This window comes from Drosophila busckii, chromosome 3R, assembly GCF_011750605.1.
Source record: "Drosophila busckii strain San Diego stock center, stock number 13000-0081.31 chromosome 3R, ASM1175060v1, whole genome shotgun sequence".
NCBI lineage: Eukaryota > Metazoa > Arthropoda > Insecta > Diptera > Drosophilidae > Drosophila > Drosophila busckii.
Window position 1 is genome coordinate 5,398,142 of NC_046607.1, and position 16,657 is coordinate 5,414,798.

Sequence of the window (16,657 nt, forward strand, 5' to 3'; positions counted from 1 at the left end):
CGAGTCTCGCTATATTGATAGCTAAAATAAATTGCTGGCTTGTGGATGTTGGGGAGAGAGGGTTAGGTCAGCGTTATGGGTTATGGATAAAATGCAATCTTCAGCAAATTATAGCAATTTTTCAGCTTATAGAAAAGTGCATAGCATTCAACTTGCAATTTGCTGCAGTCGCTAACCCTAAAGGGTAAACTCGCAATTACTTTTATTATTCAACCGAACCGGACTGCGCCAAGTCTTGACCAACGTTTCACCTTCACATTCACCCCGAAGCAGCAGCAGCAGCAGCGGCAGCAGCGACTGCGACAGCAACTGCAAGTTCAGGTCAATTCCTTAGAGCTCCGACTGATTGATGAGTGTGTCTAGGCAATTTTTATATATAAAAGCGCATTGCTATATGGCCCCAACTATATAGTCAGACTGAATATTATTAAAATGCAAAATGTATTATTAGTAGTAAATGGCGAGGCAGCGGAATTTTTGTTCATTTTTTAGACCGTGGGCGTTTGCGTTTAACGTTGGCCTGGCCAAGCAACTTGGCTATAAATCGCAATGAGTCAACGACTGCAAAAACTGTCCACAGTTCTTAACTCATTTTGGTCGAGCAAGCGATGAACGCACAACGCAACGCGCGACGTTTATTGGTTCCGTCTGGCCATTTATTTCACTCCTATGATCCGCTGGCGGAAGCCATTAAAGCCACCACCACACACACACATATATACAGACGCACAGTAGGAACCGGCTGCTGTTGTTTGGCTTTACCTGCTTGGCAGTCGAGTTTTTAAGATAAACCCAAAACCGGTTGAGCAGCAATCGCTATAAACATGGCAAAAAGTCTAAACAGAGCAGCAAGAACGCAGAATTCGTAGCCGGGCTAAGAGCAATACATCAGTTAGTTGCAGCTCATCCAGTTGCAGCTCCAACCCATTTGGCGACCCATTAGACAATCGCGCACATTTCATCAGTTGGCCACTTTAGGCCACAAAGTGCAGAGAGTAGCCCAAGCAGCTTTGTTGGCTTTAGCTCAGGTTAATCATATGCGCAGCGGCAGCTCTTGCCGCGTAGTTGAAGCCATCAACAACAAGCAACAACCGGTGCCGGTTTAGCGACTTCGTGTGTGGGCTTTGGCCCAATGGCTGGTTGGCCTGGCTGGCAAGGTGGCTGAATGCCCGTGATCAACGTGCTTGAACCAAAGCACAGTCATTAGTTTAATTGCACTGTTTATGAAGCATTCTCATACACATTGAAAGCAACAACAGCAACAGCAACAACAACAGCAGCAACATGCGCTGCAAGTGTCTGCAGCAGCTGCCGCTGGACTTTGGTTCGCTGATTATCATTTAGCAATTTTGTTTGTTGTGCTCGCTGCGCTGTTTACATTTTGCATGCGTTGCACTCATTTGGCCACGCCAAGTGTTGTTAGTTTTAAATTAAATTAAATTTAACGTCAGTTAATAGAAAACTTCATTTATGTCGAGCTTGATGTGTATAATCTGCATGTGCAGATGACGTTGCATGCAACAAAGCTAAGTGCACATGACACAGGCAAGAAGACAAACATTTAAATATTTGTGGTTATTGTTGCTAAACTTTAGCTTGACTTTTATTTATTTATAAATTCAGTCAATCAACTCTTTACAGCTATTTTAGGCGCTTTTATTTTTAAGCAGCTCAATTAAGCAGCATTTAAATATTTATTTTATGCATAAAGTATTTATAGATTAATTGTGCGCTTCGTTTATTTAGAAAGCTTAAACTATTCAATGCTCAAATTAACATACAAAACGACAAACATTTAAATATTTATTTTATTTTTAAGCTATTTAAGTTTATAAAGCATTTGTTTCATTTTATGTATGACAAGCTCAAATTAAGTTTAAAAATTAATTATGGCCTACAAACATTTTGAGCATATCTTAATGGATATCAGCAGCAAATTGCTTGCGTTGTTAACAATCAATTTTTATGCTTTGAGTGCAGCTGTAGTTCCGTTTCTTGTCGTTGCAACAACAACAACAAAAAAAAATACGAGCAACAAAACATTTAGAAGTAAATAATTTGAAAATGTACTTAAAATCAATTTAGTTAATAACTGGGCAATTTGGTGCCCAAGCCAGCGAATACTTTGGAATATGCCGACACATACAACGCACTAACACCCAACAACGTGTGTCTGTGTGTGTGCGTTTATGAATAAACTAAACATGTTGCATGCCACTGACGGCCGCGTCGGCACTCGTCTCAGCTTTGCTCAATTCATTCTGGCCATGCGAATAATAATTTTTCAACAATGGCCGCAACAACTAAAACAACAACAACAACTGAACACGCTTAATAATAGTTGTTCCAACACATACGAACGAGAGAGAGGCACTAACTAAAGCAGGCCTAGCCGGCGGGTAATCGTTTTACTCAACGGGCAATTTCGAAAAGCAGCAACAGCCACTTGGCCAAAACAAAGCAACCTGCTGACCAGTCACAGTCCAGAGTGTAACCCTCTGGGCCAGAGCATCGACTCTCTGCTTAATTGCTTGAACAACAGTTTATAAATAAAATTAATTATGTGCTTCAATTATTTTGCAATTTGCATTGCAGCAATTCACATAAACATAACTGTGCCTGGCCTGGTGCGTCTTTGTCTTATTTATGTGGCTAAGCTGCAGATTTATATGGCACGACGAGTTGTTGGGGCCCAGCCCAACTTAACACATACTCAGCCGCTATGAGTTACGATTGCAATTTTACAACCGACTGCAGTCTGTAGTGGGACTCGAGTCTATGGAGGGTTAAGCAGCTGCAAATTGCAAGTTAAACTCTAGCGCAGTTCAAGTTTAAAATTGGCAATAAATTCTCTTCAGTATTGTTGTTAATTTCAACAATGAAAAGTACACCAACACTAAAACACCAACACTAAAAAATTATGGCTGCAAGTTTCAAATTTACAATTATTGTTTAATTGTTAATTGTTAAATTTGTTTTACACCAATGAGCCGAAGAGTGTTGAAGCTAATTTTAAAACAACAACACTAAAAAATTATAGCTGCGAGTTTCAAATTTCAGATTATTGTTTATTTGCTAATTGTTAAAGTTCAACAATGTTTTTCACCAATCAGCCGTCGAGTGTTGTTGAAGCGCTATAATTTACTAGGTAATCTACTTCTAAAACACCAACGGCAAGTTTCCAATTTCAGTTTAATTGTTTTATTGTTAATTGTTAAATCTCAACAATGTTTTTCACCAATGAGACGTCAAGTGTTAAGGTTAAACAGCTGCAATTTGATAGTTAAACTTTAGCGCAGCTCAAGTTTAAAATTGGCAATAAATTCTGGATTAATTCTGTTCAGTATTGTGTGCAGCAATTGTTGATTTTGTTGTTGATTTTAACAATACACCAACACTAAAAAATTATAGCTTGCATTACTGCAAATTTTACATTTTCAGCTTATTGCTTAATTGTTAATTGTTAAAGTTCAACAATGTTTTTCACCAATGAGCCGTCGAGTGTTGTTGAAGCGTCAATTTACTTTAGCTGTTATTATTTAGTTTTGTTCATAGTGTCGCTCATATTTTTCATTTCAGCATATACATATATAATAGCATTATATATATGCTTTGGTTTTTGTTGCTGTTGTTGTTGTTGTGTGTGTGGCAAGAGATAAAAGTGCCAAAGCAACTTGTCATAATAAATTTAAGCGAATGCTGCGTCGCCTTTTTACCATTTTATTTATGCGCTTTTCATAAAACACAATAGCTTTTGTTTAATAACAGTGAAATTTATTTTTAAACAACAGCAGCAACAGCAATTAAATTATTTTTTTTTTCGCCTTAATGAAGCAAGCGCAGACAAATTTTATGCACTTTGATTTTGCTGCTGTTGCTGCCGTTGCAATTATAAATTTGCATCAATTTATTTTCATTTTAATAATCTGTTAACAATGCAATTTGGCTTTTGCAATTTTCAGTCGATTGTGATTGCATGTGGGGCGTATGATCAAAGCGAAAGCGACGCCAGCACCAGCCTATGCAAAATCAAGTTCAATAATGTTTATCAGCAGACACGCATGCAACACACACGCACACAGACACAAATAATGTGAAACAATGTTTAGGGCCTACAATCAATGGCAAAATGTTGCAGCAGCAGCAGCAGCAGCAACGAGCGGCGGCAGTTTTGTGTGAAAACAATGTGCAGCATTCAAATGATTAAAACAGCTTCGAAAATGCTGCAGCCATGACCAAAGCACCAGCTCAACTCACACACACACACACACACACACACACAGATACAACAACAACAACAGCAAGTGAGCAACAACTGTGTGCGCCACGTTAATCTTTGAAAATCCGAGTGCTGTATGCGGTATTATGCGAAAATTTATCTGATTTAACACCTAATATACAATAACTTAATATGCAGTGTGTACCAAACGCTTGGCAGCCAAGGGCCCCCCCCGCCACCCAACCCCCCTACTAGCCATACATACATACATGAGTCGCTGCTGGCAACACTTGTTTGGTAGAATGTGCGCATAGGGCGGCTCAAGCACAGTGGTGCCAAATAAAGCAAAAATGCCAATGACTAAAATTGCTGGCAAACAATTTTGAATTAATGTAGTTAAAGTCGAAATAAAAGCAGCTCCAATTTTATTTATATGTGTCTTTGCTAGCGCATTTTGCACCACTGTTATGTGGCAGCAACATTTATGTATGTTGCATGCAACTACAGCAACAACAGCTACAGCTACAGCTTCAAATTGCAATGCTCAGCGCACATTGTGCAGCCAAAAAAGCTTCAACAAATGTGACTGCCACACACACACACACACATACACATTTAGGCACGTTTAGTCTGTGTTTGTGTGTGTAAGTGTGTTGCTGCGCCTGGTATGCGGCTTTTGGAAAATGTGAATATGAACTGCATAAATCTTCCAGCGGCAACGGCGGCAGTCTTTGCCAGCTTCGCCTCGCCCGCCGCCCGCCGCCCGCTTCAGCCGCTTTGCTGGCTTTACGGCTTTTGAGCTTCGTTTGGCTATAACAAAAAAAGGAGTCGGCCTGTTGGCGCTGGTCAGATATATGGGCATAGGTACAAGCTCATACTGTGTGCACTCCAAGCTCAAAATGCGAATAGAATGTGGCGGGCATCAAAGTTCAGGGCGCACTTACTCAGAGCCAGAGCCAGGCCAGCGACTGGGACGTTGCCTCTTTTTTTTTGCTGCTCTCACTCATAACTTTGGTATTATTATGCATTCATAACGCCATTTTAATCACACACATGCAGAGCTGAGATATGTACGAGTTAGCACTGAACAAAAGGATGCAACAGTTAGCCCAAGCTCAGCTATTGAATTCATAGAGTAACTTAAGTTAATATTAAACTGCTGCCAATTTCGTCGCTGCTGCTGCTTGGCTAATTGCTTAACATTATTATGTTGCAGTTGCTTGGCAGTAAATTTAGCAGAAAATGTCGCAAAATCTATATAATTTGTACTGGCAACAAATTCCAACTGTGCACTGTTTGTACTCGCAGTTCGAGTTGCTACTCCCGCTCCTGCTCCATGATTTATTACCCAATTTTACTGCCATGTTTTCTTAATTTCGCATTCGACATTTCCCCAGTACGTGGGCGCGTGAGGCGCCTCCTGTTTGCTGCTGCTGCTGCTGCTGCTGTGGCAGCCATGCGTACCAAGATACAACCTCCAACCCCCGAACACAACCCTCTAGGCAAAGCCTTAGCCTGTCGGGTTGTAACTCAACGAAATAAAATAAAACACGCACCAAAGCACATTCATCCCTCGAGAAATATCGCTTATTTGGTCGGTAATAATTCTTCGCTGCGCCGCCGCAACCCCCAACCCCCTTTCGAGGCAGCGCTGTCTTGACAAAACAACAAGCAGGCGCGCCCACACAACAAACAGAGCAACAAAAACAAAGCGCCAGCCAGCATCTTTCTTAGCTAAGGAGTTCGCTCCTTCGTTCGTTCGTTTTGTTGTTGCTGCCGCATCTGCCACGTGCGTGAGCTGGAAGAGAAAGTTTTGCCTGCCACTCGAGCCGGGGGCACAGGTTCAGGTCCAAGACATTGGCCAGCAAAAAAAGGTGAAGCCTGTAGCTAGGAATAGGAGTCGGCTCAGTCTCTCTCTCTGAAAATTTCTGCGCTCGTAGACACTTTTTACGAAATATTTCATCGAAATGTGTCCCTGGTGTAACATTTAATATTAAAGGTGGGTGGTGCCTGGGTGGGTGGTTCTCTACTTATAAATTAGCTTTACTTTTAAGACATTTTCGCTGGGCGGCGAATAAAGCAGCGTGCGTAGAGAAAGTTTACAAAAAAAAATGGAAGAAAACTGCGGCGACAAGAGCCAGAAAAAAAGGCAAAGAATGCGCCAATGAAGCGCAAGCTACAAACTTGCAACAATAAATCACAAGTTAATTACAAGCGCGTATTAACTTGCTGCCCCCGCCACATGCCGCAGCAGCAGCAGCAGCAGGCAACATGCCCCACTCAGTGGCTGCTGCACAAACAAGCTACAAATTTCATAATTATATTTTATGCGATTTATTATTTGTGCCTCGTTGTCAAGTCTGTTTGCGCAGAGATAATGCCACAAGCAGTGGCAGGCAGCAGCAGCAGCAGCGGCGGCATCTTCTATGCCACTTATCTTTCATGTTGGCTGCCCCCAACTCAGTTGCCTGCAGTTTTGCCCATTGTCATCATGTGTTGAACCAATTTAATTGCCAAACTTTTGTCATGGGGCAGGCAATAAATGCGGGCACAATAATTTTCCCACTCCCCTTGGCAAATTCTCAGCCTCGCCTCGCATCGATAAGAGAAAATCATATTAATTATGATTATTAATTTTATTGGTTTCATCTGCTGCTGCCAGCATCTTTGGCTTAAAGCAGCTTGTCTTATAATTTTTATAAGCTTCCAAGTGCTTGAGAATTATTTTTATGCTGCTCTTGAGTCTTTGTCATTATTATAAGCTCGCTAATGTTGCAACTCCTGCTACAGTTTAAAGTTGTGTATAGGCAAGTTAAGAATAAAGTTGGCAGTTCATAGAAAAGTTTGCATTGCCCTCTTAAGATTGCGTGCGGCATTTTTGTATAAACAATTTCAGCTGCTTGTTGTTTTTTGTTTTAGCTGAAGTAATTTACATATTTGTTAGGCAGCGGCCTCGGCCATTCGTCTAAGCAATGCCCCCCACCATTTATTCATTAATTCCAAGTCGTCCGACATAAATTAGTTAACTTTGGACTTGGATTCGTACTGGCGACTTGGGCTGGCAAAGAATTTTAATAGCCCAACCCCCTCACGTCTCCCTCCACTCTCTAGAGAGCATCCAAGGCAAATGTCTGACAGTTTTGGGCGCTCGAACGGTACAAAGCACTGAACTGAGTGGGAGGCAAACATAAGCTGCGGTTTCTTTTTACCATTGCCACAGCAAGTGAACTGAAGTGAAGTGAAGTGAAGTGCATGTTGCCACCAGCAACAACAACAACAACAACAGCAACAACAACAATTGTAACTCTAGGCTGGGCAGGCGGCGTTCGCTGCCAACTCAAGTAGAAAAATACTCGTACAATGCAATAATACAAAGCGCAAAAAAATAGTAGAAAAAAATAAAGAAAAAATGGGTGGAAAAAAAATATAAAAATAAACCTGCAAAACATTGTAAAATGAAACGACGGGCGTGAGCATGAAAAGCGAGCGAGCGAGCGAGTCCCGCTTGGTTGGCTGTTTGGATTGTCTGTTGTTGCCTGCAAAAAAGTTTTTCTCCACTCTTCGAGTTGTTGTTGCTGTTGCTTGCAACAATCTTGAACAATTTTTTGTTTTCGGCGCTATGTGGGCCGCAGGCGGAAACACCCAATACAAGTCACATCTGGATTTATGTCATGCCTTTAATTGGCTGCTGCTGCCGTCGAAGCCAACGCGGCCCCCAGTACTCAGTCTCAGTCTCAATTGCAGCCCAGACCCATAACCAGAGCCGCAGCTATACATTAGCAACGACTTGATGTTGCTGCTGTTGTTGTGGGGCAGCAATTAAAAGCAAATTTTTTCTGTGTGCGCCATCTTCGGGATTTTGGCGTTGCAATTAAAAACGAATTTCGCGTAGCTTCATTAGCCGCCGCTGGCGCCTGCAATTTTAAATATTCATATACCGATATATATGTAGCTAATGGCTTCAGTTGCATGATAAACTAGCTGAAGATAAACACATGCGGCACATAAGTGAGCGAGCTCGCGTATTGGTTGCCCAGCTGTCGCCAATTTCAAATTAAATTCAATGAAATTTTGTGTTTGCTGCGAAAAAAGGAAGGAAAGATATAACGGAAGGGTTGCGCCTTGGGGGGGGGGGGGGGGGAGGCTTGGGTGGCGTTGTGTTGACTGCTCTGGCTGGCACTTGAGAGGCCGTCGCCCAGTCTGGAATTTATGTGCTCCAGCGACAACATATGGTCACGTAAATTCATGCGACAATATACGATATGATGTCACACACAAACACACAGTGGCAGACACTGCGTATACTTTATTTTTTATGCAAAACGTTGTAGGGACTTTTTTAATATGTGCAAAGAGTCTTCAAACTAAACTGTCGCCAACTGCTTGCCAGGCACTGATTTATGCTCGAGCAGCTGCCATAGGCTCAAGTTAATAAGCGTGCCTCATAATTTAGCAAGCGCTTTTGAATACAATTCGGTGAGTCTCTCTAACTGTGTGTGTGTATCTGTGTGTGTGTGTGTGTGTTGACCCCTTCAGCTATTGACTGCAAGTTATGGCGCTTGGCAGAGTGTGAAATTGGCAAGCAGCAAAATAAAGATAACTTTTGGCCAAGAGAGCTGCAGACAGGCAGACAATCGAAGTGAGGTGGTGGTGGGTGGGGGTGGGTTGCTGGTCCCAGTGAGGCAGTCAGTTCATAATTTGCTGGCAAGATTTTGCAAAATATTAGTTAAACAAAACATAAAGCAAAAGACGTTGCAGACGTTGCTGCTGCTGCTGCTGCTGGTTGCATACGTGGCTTAAATCACCTAAAAGCATGCAACATAATTCAACAAGGCGGCAGCCAGCTTCTTGCCACACAAGCGTGTGAGTGCGAGTGCGAGCGAGAGCGCATGCCAAAGCTTGGAGACTGTTGGCTGCCCAAGAAGCGACGAAGCTTAACGTTTCCGTTTCCTTTATGCTCAAGCAGCATACGAACCGCCCCCAACCACCACCCAAAACACCCAACACACATTTAATGACACTAGCTAGGTGGGTGGGTAGGTGGGTGGGCAACGACTTGGCTTGTTGCCTTTTTTGAAGTTGGTTTTGTTTTTGCATGTGCATGTGGACTAAGTGAATCTCGAGACTGGCACTCGCTGTGGGACAGCGACTGGAGCTGGAGCTGGAGCTGGGACTGCTACTGAGACTGAGACTGGGCAAGACAACAAGGTTGACATTAGCGCGCTGAACGCGCACAACGAAACCCAATTAGAAGCGAGATATACGACACCAAAGTGAGGCGATGAAACAACATGAAATTGTAGCTAGAGCACTGCTCCAGCTCCAGCTCCTGCTCCTGCCGTGCCAAAAGGCCAACAATGAAGCGTGTAATTACAAGCGTAAAGCGTTGCCCTAAAGACGCAGCTGGGCTGAGGCTGAGGTGGGTGGCTGCGTAGTAAAAATCTCACATGCTCACGCGCGAAAAAGACGACAACCATTTTTTGAAAAGGGTTGGCTGGCAACCAAGGAGAGTTATGTCTGCTACGCTCAGTTTGCTTGTGGGTGGGGCTGGGCTGGTTGGGCGTACGCGTCGCAGCGCATAATTACTTTACAAGTTCATTATAAACCATCATAAATCTATAAAACGTAGTCCTGGGGGGGCAGACTGGGAGCTCTAACGAATGAAAATTTGAACTTTGCCACTTATTGCCAGCTCAGCTCCATTGTCAGGCCTCCAGTAAATTGTTGAGCTCAGCTGAGCCAGAGGGTTGTCAATGTTGCTGTTGCTGCTGTTGCTGCTGTTGTTGCTGTGGTGCAGGCAATAGAAACAATAGCAAGTAATTCACTTGCGAAAATGTTATTGATTACGAAACACGTTACAGAATGACACAAGTGCGAGCAAACTGCAGTGCACAGTGGTGCCAAATAACGAGCATAGCTCTATAGAAAATATCTATATAAAGCACAGCTGTTAAATTTCGATTAGAATTACTAAACAATTAAATTATTTTTGGAATATAATAAAAATAATTTATATTTAAAGATAGAAATTTTAGAAATTAGTATTTAATGCTTAGATGTAATTTTAAAGAATTTATTTTGCAATGAAATAAATTAAGCTTGAAGAAATGCTTTGTAAATTAAAAAAAAAAATATTGTTTAAATGTTATTTAAATTTTAGAGCAACACGAATTATTTAATGACTTACTAGCTATTGAGGCTTATATAAATATTTAAATTATTCTTTCATATTCGATATTATTATTATATATTACATGCAATTAATATGTTTATAGGCTTGGCTCAGTTTCTTTAAATGAAATGTGTGTTTTAAATATTTTACTGCATGCATTTTGTGTCACTGTGCGCTCTGCTGTTTGCCACACTGCACTGTGTGTTTTGTTGATTTTGTGCAAAAGCAATTCGAGCATAAATCTTTCCAACGACAAACTCTCGCACACACACAGACACAGGCACAAACATACAGCGGGCAGTGTAGAGACTGCAGCAGGTTTGGCGAAATGGACGAGACAGGAATAGGAATAGGACTGGGAATGGGAATGGGAATGGCAAAAAAATCGCAATATGAACGTCGACTGTAGCCACGGAAATTAACTGTTAGTTTCACACGTTCTAGCAGCCAGAAAATACATGAGGCAAGGGCATAGAGAGAAGGAGAGAGCGAGCTAGCAAAAGAAATGTTGCTGCAAACTTTCACTTTCTGTACAGCAGAAAAAAACAAAAGAAAATAAGTGCAAAAAAAAAAAAAGTAAAGAGAATGTGTTTGGCTTTTGCCTGGGAGCAGCTGCGCTGAACTCGAAGCCTTGTCACCCACGCAGTTGGACCATAAGTTTGTCGTTTAGTTTGTGTGTGTGTGTGTGTGTGTGTGTGTGTGTGAGTGTGGAAATGAAAATAAAACTTCAAGTGCCAATTATGTGTGAAATTCCCGACACTTTTGGGCTTGTTTACTTTTATGCGAGCTTAATGAAGTTGCACTTGGTGAGCTTATTATGAGAAATATCAAGCTGATAAGCTAAAACGCCAGCAGCAGCAGCAGCAATGGCAAAAGCAATTAAAAACGCATTCGATGCTACAGCCAAGATAAGCTATAAAAAATATATAAACCTGCCACAGCAGCAGCAGCAGCAGTGGCAGTGGCAGTGCCAGTTAAGCGAGTGGGCGTGTCAAATCAGCGCTGGGCATTGCGCACTCGAATGCAATTAAAAAGCTACAGATACGCAATGTATCTCAAAGATTGCCTCAGCTGCTGCAGGGCCCAACCCCAACCCGCTCGTAAATAATCACAGCTGAACGCTTATCAGTGAATCGAGCCGCCATTTTGTTAGCTCCCCATTTTGTAATTTATGCTTGACACTTGCGACTTTGATGCTCGCTTTGAGAATTTTATTGATCGAAATGTTGGCGGAAATGTTGCACATTTCCGTTGCTATAACTCTCGTCTCTTCGATTGCCGTCCGTCGACGTCCCATGTGACGTCAACGAATTTTGTGCGTTTTTAGTTTTTGTCTAATGAAGTCTGAAATTGAAAATCTGTCGCTGGACAGCAGCAGCAGCAGCAGCAACTTCTTCCGCTTGTCTGCAACAGCAACAGCAGCTGCTGCTAGATGCTGCCGCCAGATATGAAGCAGCTTGACATTGTGCCATTTAGTTATTTATTTATAAATGGCCCTAAGAGCTTCTTCGACGACTCGAACTTGAATAACTTCATTCTCTCAGCATCGTCGTTGCTGCTACAGCTCCAGCTGTTGTTTGCTTCAAACGAATCGAGCTAAAATAGAGTCGTTGATTATTTAAATGAAGGCACGACAGCAGCAGAAGGCGTTCCACACATATATAGATATATATATACATATCTTTATCTATGTGTATCTATATGGAAATGGCGTGTTGCGTGTTCACATTTTGTTTTATATGTATTCATTTTATTTTATATACATTTGGGGCGTTTGCAGCGCTCATTAATTGAGCTATTAAGATAAACCCGCAGCGCCTTTTTCGTTATTTTTGGTTGGTTCAGCTTCGTCGCATTTTAGCCACTGGGTCAATCATTTCACTTCAAGCCGGCGCGGCGCGTCTATTTAACATCTCAAAGCTGGCAGCCACATTCATTGTAAGGCGTAGACAATAAATTTCGCTTTGTGATATATTCATTAAATGTTAGTTTAATTGCCGTGACATGCTGGCCAAATTTCAAATAAAGCAGCAGTCAAACTTGTCTTGATTAGCAGCAGCTACAGCCTCACTTAATTAGCTTTAACCCTTTGCTCAGACTTTTGAACAGGTTTTTGAACATAACTCAAAACTAAATGCAATGCCAGGCAACATGATCAGTGATCAAAGAGCTTGGACTCGCTACCTGTTGAGCTTCAGCAATGAATTATTTTAATGACGAGCAAAATGTCTGTTGTATCTTTTTTTTTCGGCCTGCGCATGCGTGAGCTGCAATTGCCGCCAAACCAGTTCTTGCAACGCGGCCATTGAGCGCCCTGCAACAACAGACATATATATAATATATATGACTGAACTTAGTACGTGCGTGCAGCTGATCGCAGCAGCGGCAGCAGCAATTTTGGATCAACAATCAGTTGCACAATTTGAACTGCATCTCTTGGCCCAAATCTTTGCTGCAAACTCAATTAGGCAAGTGTCAACTCCCTCTAGCTCTGTCTGAGGCAATTAAAATGCAGGCGCAGTTTGAATTGCAAGCTGCAAGCTGTGCACACACCCAAAACGTGTTGCAAACCGCAACGCACGCACACACACACACACACGCATGCGGCAGAGATACAATTGTATCTATAAGATTGCAATTGCGCATTTGCCACCGCAAGCATCAATATGCAAACAGCCAGAGACAGAGACAATGGCTCGAGTACTAGACACGGCACTAGGCATAATCACGTGCCGAGGCTGAGGCTGAGACTTTCGTTACTCCCTGCGGCCAATTTAATTGACAGATTTAGTGCTACTCGATTGGCAGTGCGGAAAATTAGTTTGCTAACTCAGTTTGACTGCAGCGTAGCATAGATTTAATTAAATTGTGAAATAAAATGCGTGCGTGGGCGAGAGAGAGAGAGAGAGAGAGCAACACACACGCAATTCATTGATTTTGTATTGATTGTATTTTCTTTTTGGCCAAAACAATTTCCGCCTCAGCGACTTGCGACCTTGAGTGGCAGCCACAAATAAGAGCCAAACCCTTTTCACTTGAATTTGAAGCATGTTGTCTGATTTCAAAGTAACTCTATGCCACATTTGGTGGCGTGACACGCGTGCGTGACAATTTTTATACAATAAATTAAAGTAGCGTAGGGCGCTTTGGCCATTTTGATATTTGGTATTTGGAAACTAAGTAGTGTGGCACACACATGCGCACTCATGTTGCATGTCCGTCTATATATAGAAATAGCATAGATCACACTGCTGCTGCATGCAACATGGAGTCGCAGCATCAACTGCTGATTTATTGGCAACGCCCCTACTGCTCATAAGCGAAAGAGACAACAGCACATTTCTCTGCTTTGCCTTTTCTTGGAGTTGCGTCTCCCGTTTTCGGGTGCAAAGTTCGTTGTGTGTGCGCCAAGGCAAACACGTAAACTGTCAAAACTTTAAATCCCACTGGAATTTAAGTTAAAAAATACAACACGTACTGCGCTTTGGGGGCGCAGCTGCTATTTTGTTAAAAATAAATAAAAATGAAGGCAGGCAGGCGGCGGCATAGACAAGACAAGACAAGAGCCGAACCTTGAAATTCTAACTGCTCTTCAGTCTAAATAAACTAACAAGAATTTTTCACGCCTTGCCATGCAAAGTTTTATTGTGTGTAGAAACTTCCAAACATTTAAATTATGTACTTGGAAATATACAAAATAAGTAAAAAGCAGCGCAGCGCAGCGCGCGCGAATTGAAATGCTTTGGAAAAGTCTACAAAGAAAATTGCGCGACGCAGCAGGAGACGAAGCAAAATGAATTTCGCACTTTTTCGCATAATAAATTTGAAACTTGGCCAGCGCGTAGCTAACAAAAAAAAAATACATATATATATATGTATATAAAGTAAAATAAAATAAAAGCAGAAATAAGCCAAAGCTGACAGGAACCTAAGAAAAAAATACATACTATATATATAAATTCAGCAGCGAACTTTGCTGCAAAGTTTATTTTTGCATATATGTAAGTATAAATAGGAGTAGGGTTGGTTGGTGGGTATTGTGGGTGGGTGGGGCAGCAGGCGCGTGACAAATTCCATTGAAAATTGTAGAGCGCAACTCACGTACTGCTGCCTCTTTAGCCAGCTTGGGTTGCTAAATAAAATGAAACTTTTTTCTTTTGCGCAAAAACCTCAGCGTGATGTATGCCAAAGTCGCAGGACATGCGCTAGAGCGAGAGAGAGACTCGACTGAGACGACTCGAGTGAGGCGCTGAGATTTAAGTTAAGCAGCAAACAGGTTTAGTGCTAAATAAATTTATTTATGCGTTCTAAAAACAGAGCATGAAGAGAAATTGGAATTGTAAATGTTGCAGTCTCTCGATGTTTAACAAATTATCGATTGTTTTGGGGAAAAAAATGTTTCGAATATTTAAGCATAAATAACATAAATCTAAATGTGGCATTTAAATAAAAACGTTTAACAATTTAATTCTTATGTAAATAGCCCAAGCAATTAAGCGCCTAATGGCTAGAACTAATCCCCAGCTGTTGAGGCTGCTGCCACATAAACCAAATTTTCAACAACAAAACTTTTGTCAATTCTCATTGGTGCAAAAACACTGCAATTTATTTTTATACGCTTTGTTGCAAAAATTAAATTTTCATTGTCTATAACCGACCGAGCGAGCGAGCGAGCTTCATATGCTGATGCAGTCAGGCGAGCGAGCTGGCAAGATAAATGCGTTTTCACTTTATGACTTTCGTGTCGGCATAAATTTGTTAATACCTTTAGGCCAAATTTATAACATAATAAATGCTCATAATGTTTAACTTAACATTTTGCCACAGCCTCAACTGCGCATAAACTGTGAAAGTTACTTAACATTGTCCAATGGCGTAAAGAGCCAGAGAGAGAGACTTTGCTGATAAAATCAGCAACTCCCCCTCTCTCTCTCCCTCTCTCTGTTCTTGAGCTGCATGTATGGCATGTGTTTGTGCATAATGCAGTTGAGGTGCGAGTGTGTGAGTGCACATAAAATTGAGTTATTGCACTTGAGGCAAATTAAACTTCATAAATATTTAAAATCAGAGATTAACAGCACTGCTGCTGGCAGACAGAGAGCGGCCCGAACGGCAAGCGTTTGTCCTCAGCTTTGTATTGCTGTCCAATTAAAGTGGCATTACAATGGCATAACTGCAATTTAATGTGCCACACGGCCGACTGCAAGCAGTTAAAGTTGTTGCCACACACAACTTAGCCAGCAAACTGCCAATGCTAATAAAAAATTCAATTTTCGTTTGTTTTTTGTGTGTTTGGCTGCCTACGTCAAAAGTTGAATTTATATTTATGTTATGACAAGCAAAGCGACTTTGCCGAAATGATTTTTCAATTTAATAGCTCTGCTGAAATGTTTATGTCCACGAAATGTTGCAACGCAGGCAAATGAACTCGCTTTGTCAGTCAGTTTTATATATGAATAATTGCTTATTAAATATATTTTATTTACTCTCTGTTGCAACAGGCACAAACGGGCTGAGGAGACGCGGCCGACAGACGTACACCCGCTACCAGACGCTCGAGTTGGAGAAGGAGTTCCATACGAATCACTATCTGACGCGTCGGCGGCGAATCGAGATGGCGCACGCCTTGTGCTTGACAGAGCGACAGATCAAGATCTGGTTCCAGAACAGACGCATGAAGTTGAAAAAGGAAATCCAGGCGATCAAGGAGCTCAACGAGCAGGAGAAGCAGGCGCAGGCGCAAAAGGCGGCGGCAGCAGCGGCCGCGGCGGCGGCGGTCCAGGGCGGCCACTTAGATCAGAATTAGAATGAATTAGTTTCTTTTTGCTTAGCCTAGCGTGCAGCATTAAAAAATATTGTAACAAATAAACCATTTACTTAACTTAATTGCATAATAATGATAATTAAACATTAAACAATAACAATACGTTTAATTCTAATACTATTGATATTGTATTATGGTAACATAAATGAATTATTTCAACAAACAAATTGCAAATTGTTTGAAACGAATATACGTAAATACGATCATAAAATTGGTAGCGTTAAGTAAATGAAACAAGTAGTAGTTACAAAAAACAAACAAACAAACATAATATACGTAAATACTATATGCATATAAATTACGAAAAATACGATTTACAAATTTTTCATTTACCTAAACGTAATGTTTGCAAAAAATTATAAATTGCCTGCGTAAGATTTATGCATTAAATTTTCTCTCTCTCTCTCTCTCTCTCTCTCTCTGTCTCTATCCAACGCTTTTG

The 16,657-nt window shown here is 41.4% G+C and overlaps 1 protein-coding gene across 3 annotated transcripts in view; it reads left to right on the top strand.

Moving 5' to 3' along the window:
• Nucleotides 1-16,275, top strand: part of LOC108601239 (homeotic protein ultrabithorax) — a 65,177-nt gene extending 48,902 nt beyond the window's left edge. For all 3 annotated transcript variants that reach the window (XM_033294168.1, XM_033294170.1, XM_033294169.1), the window contains one exon: nucleotides 15,893-16,275. In XM_033294168.1, the coding sequence (XP_033150059.1) occupies nucleotides 15,893-16,197 (305 nt within the window). In that variant the 3' untranslated portion in view covers nucleotides 16,198-16,275. The remainder of the gene's footprint in view (nucleotides 1-15,892) is intronic.
• Nucleotides 16,276-16,657: the final 382 nt, after the last annotated feature.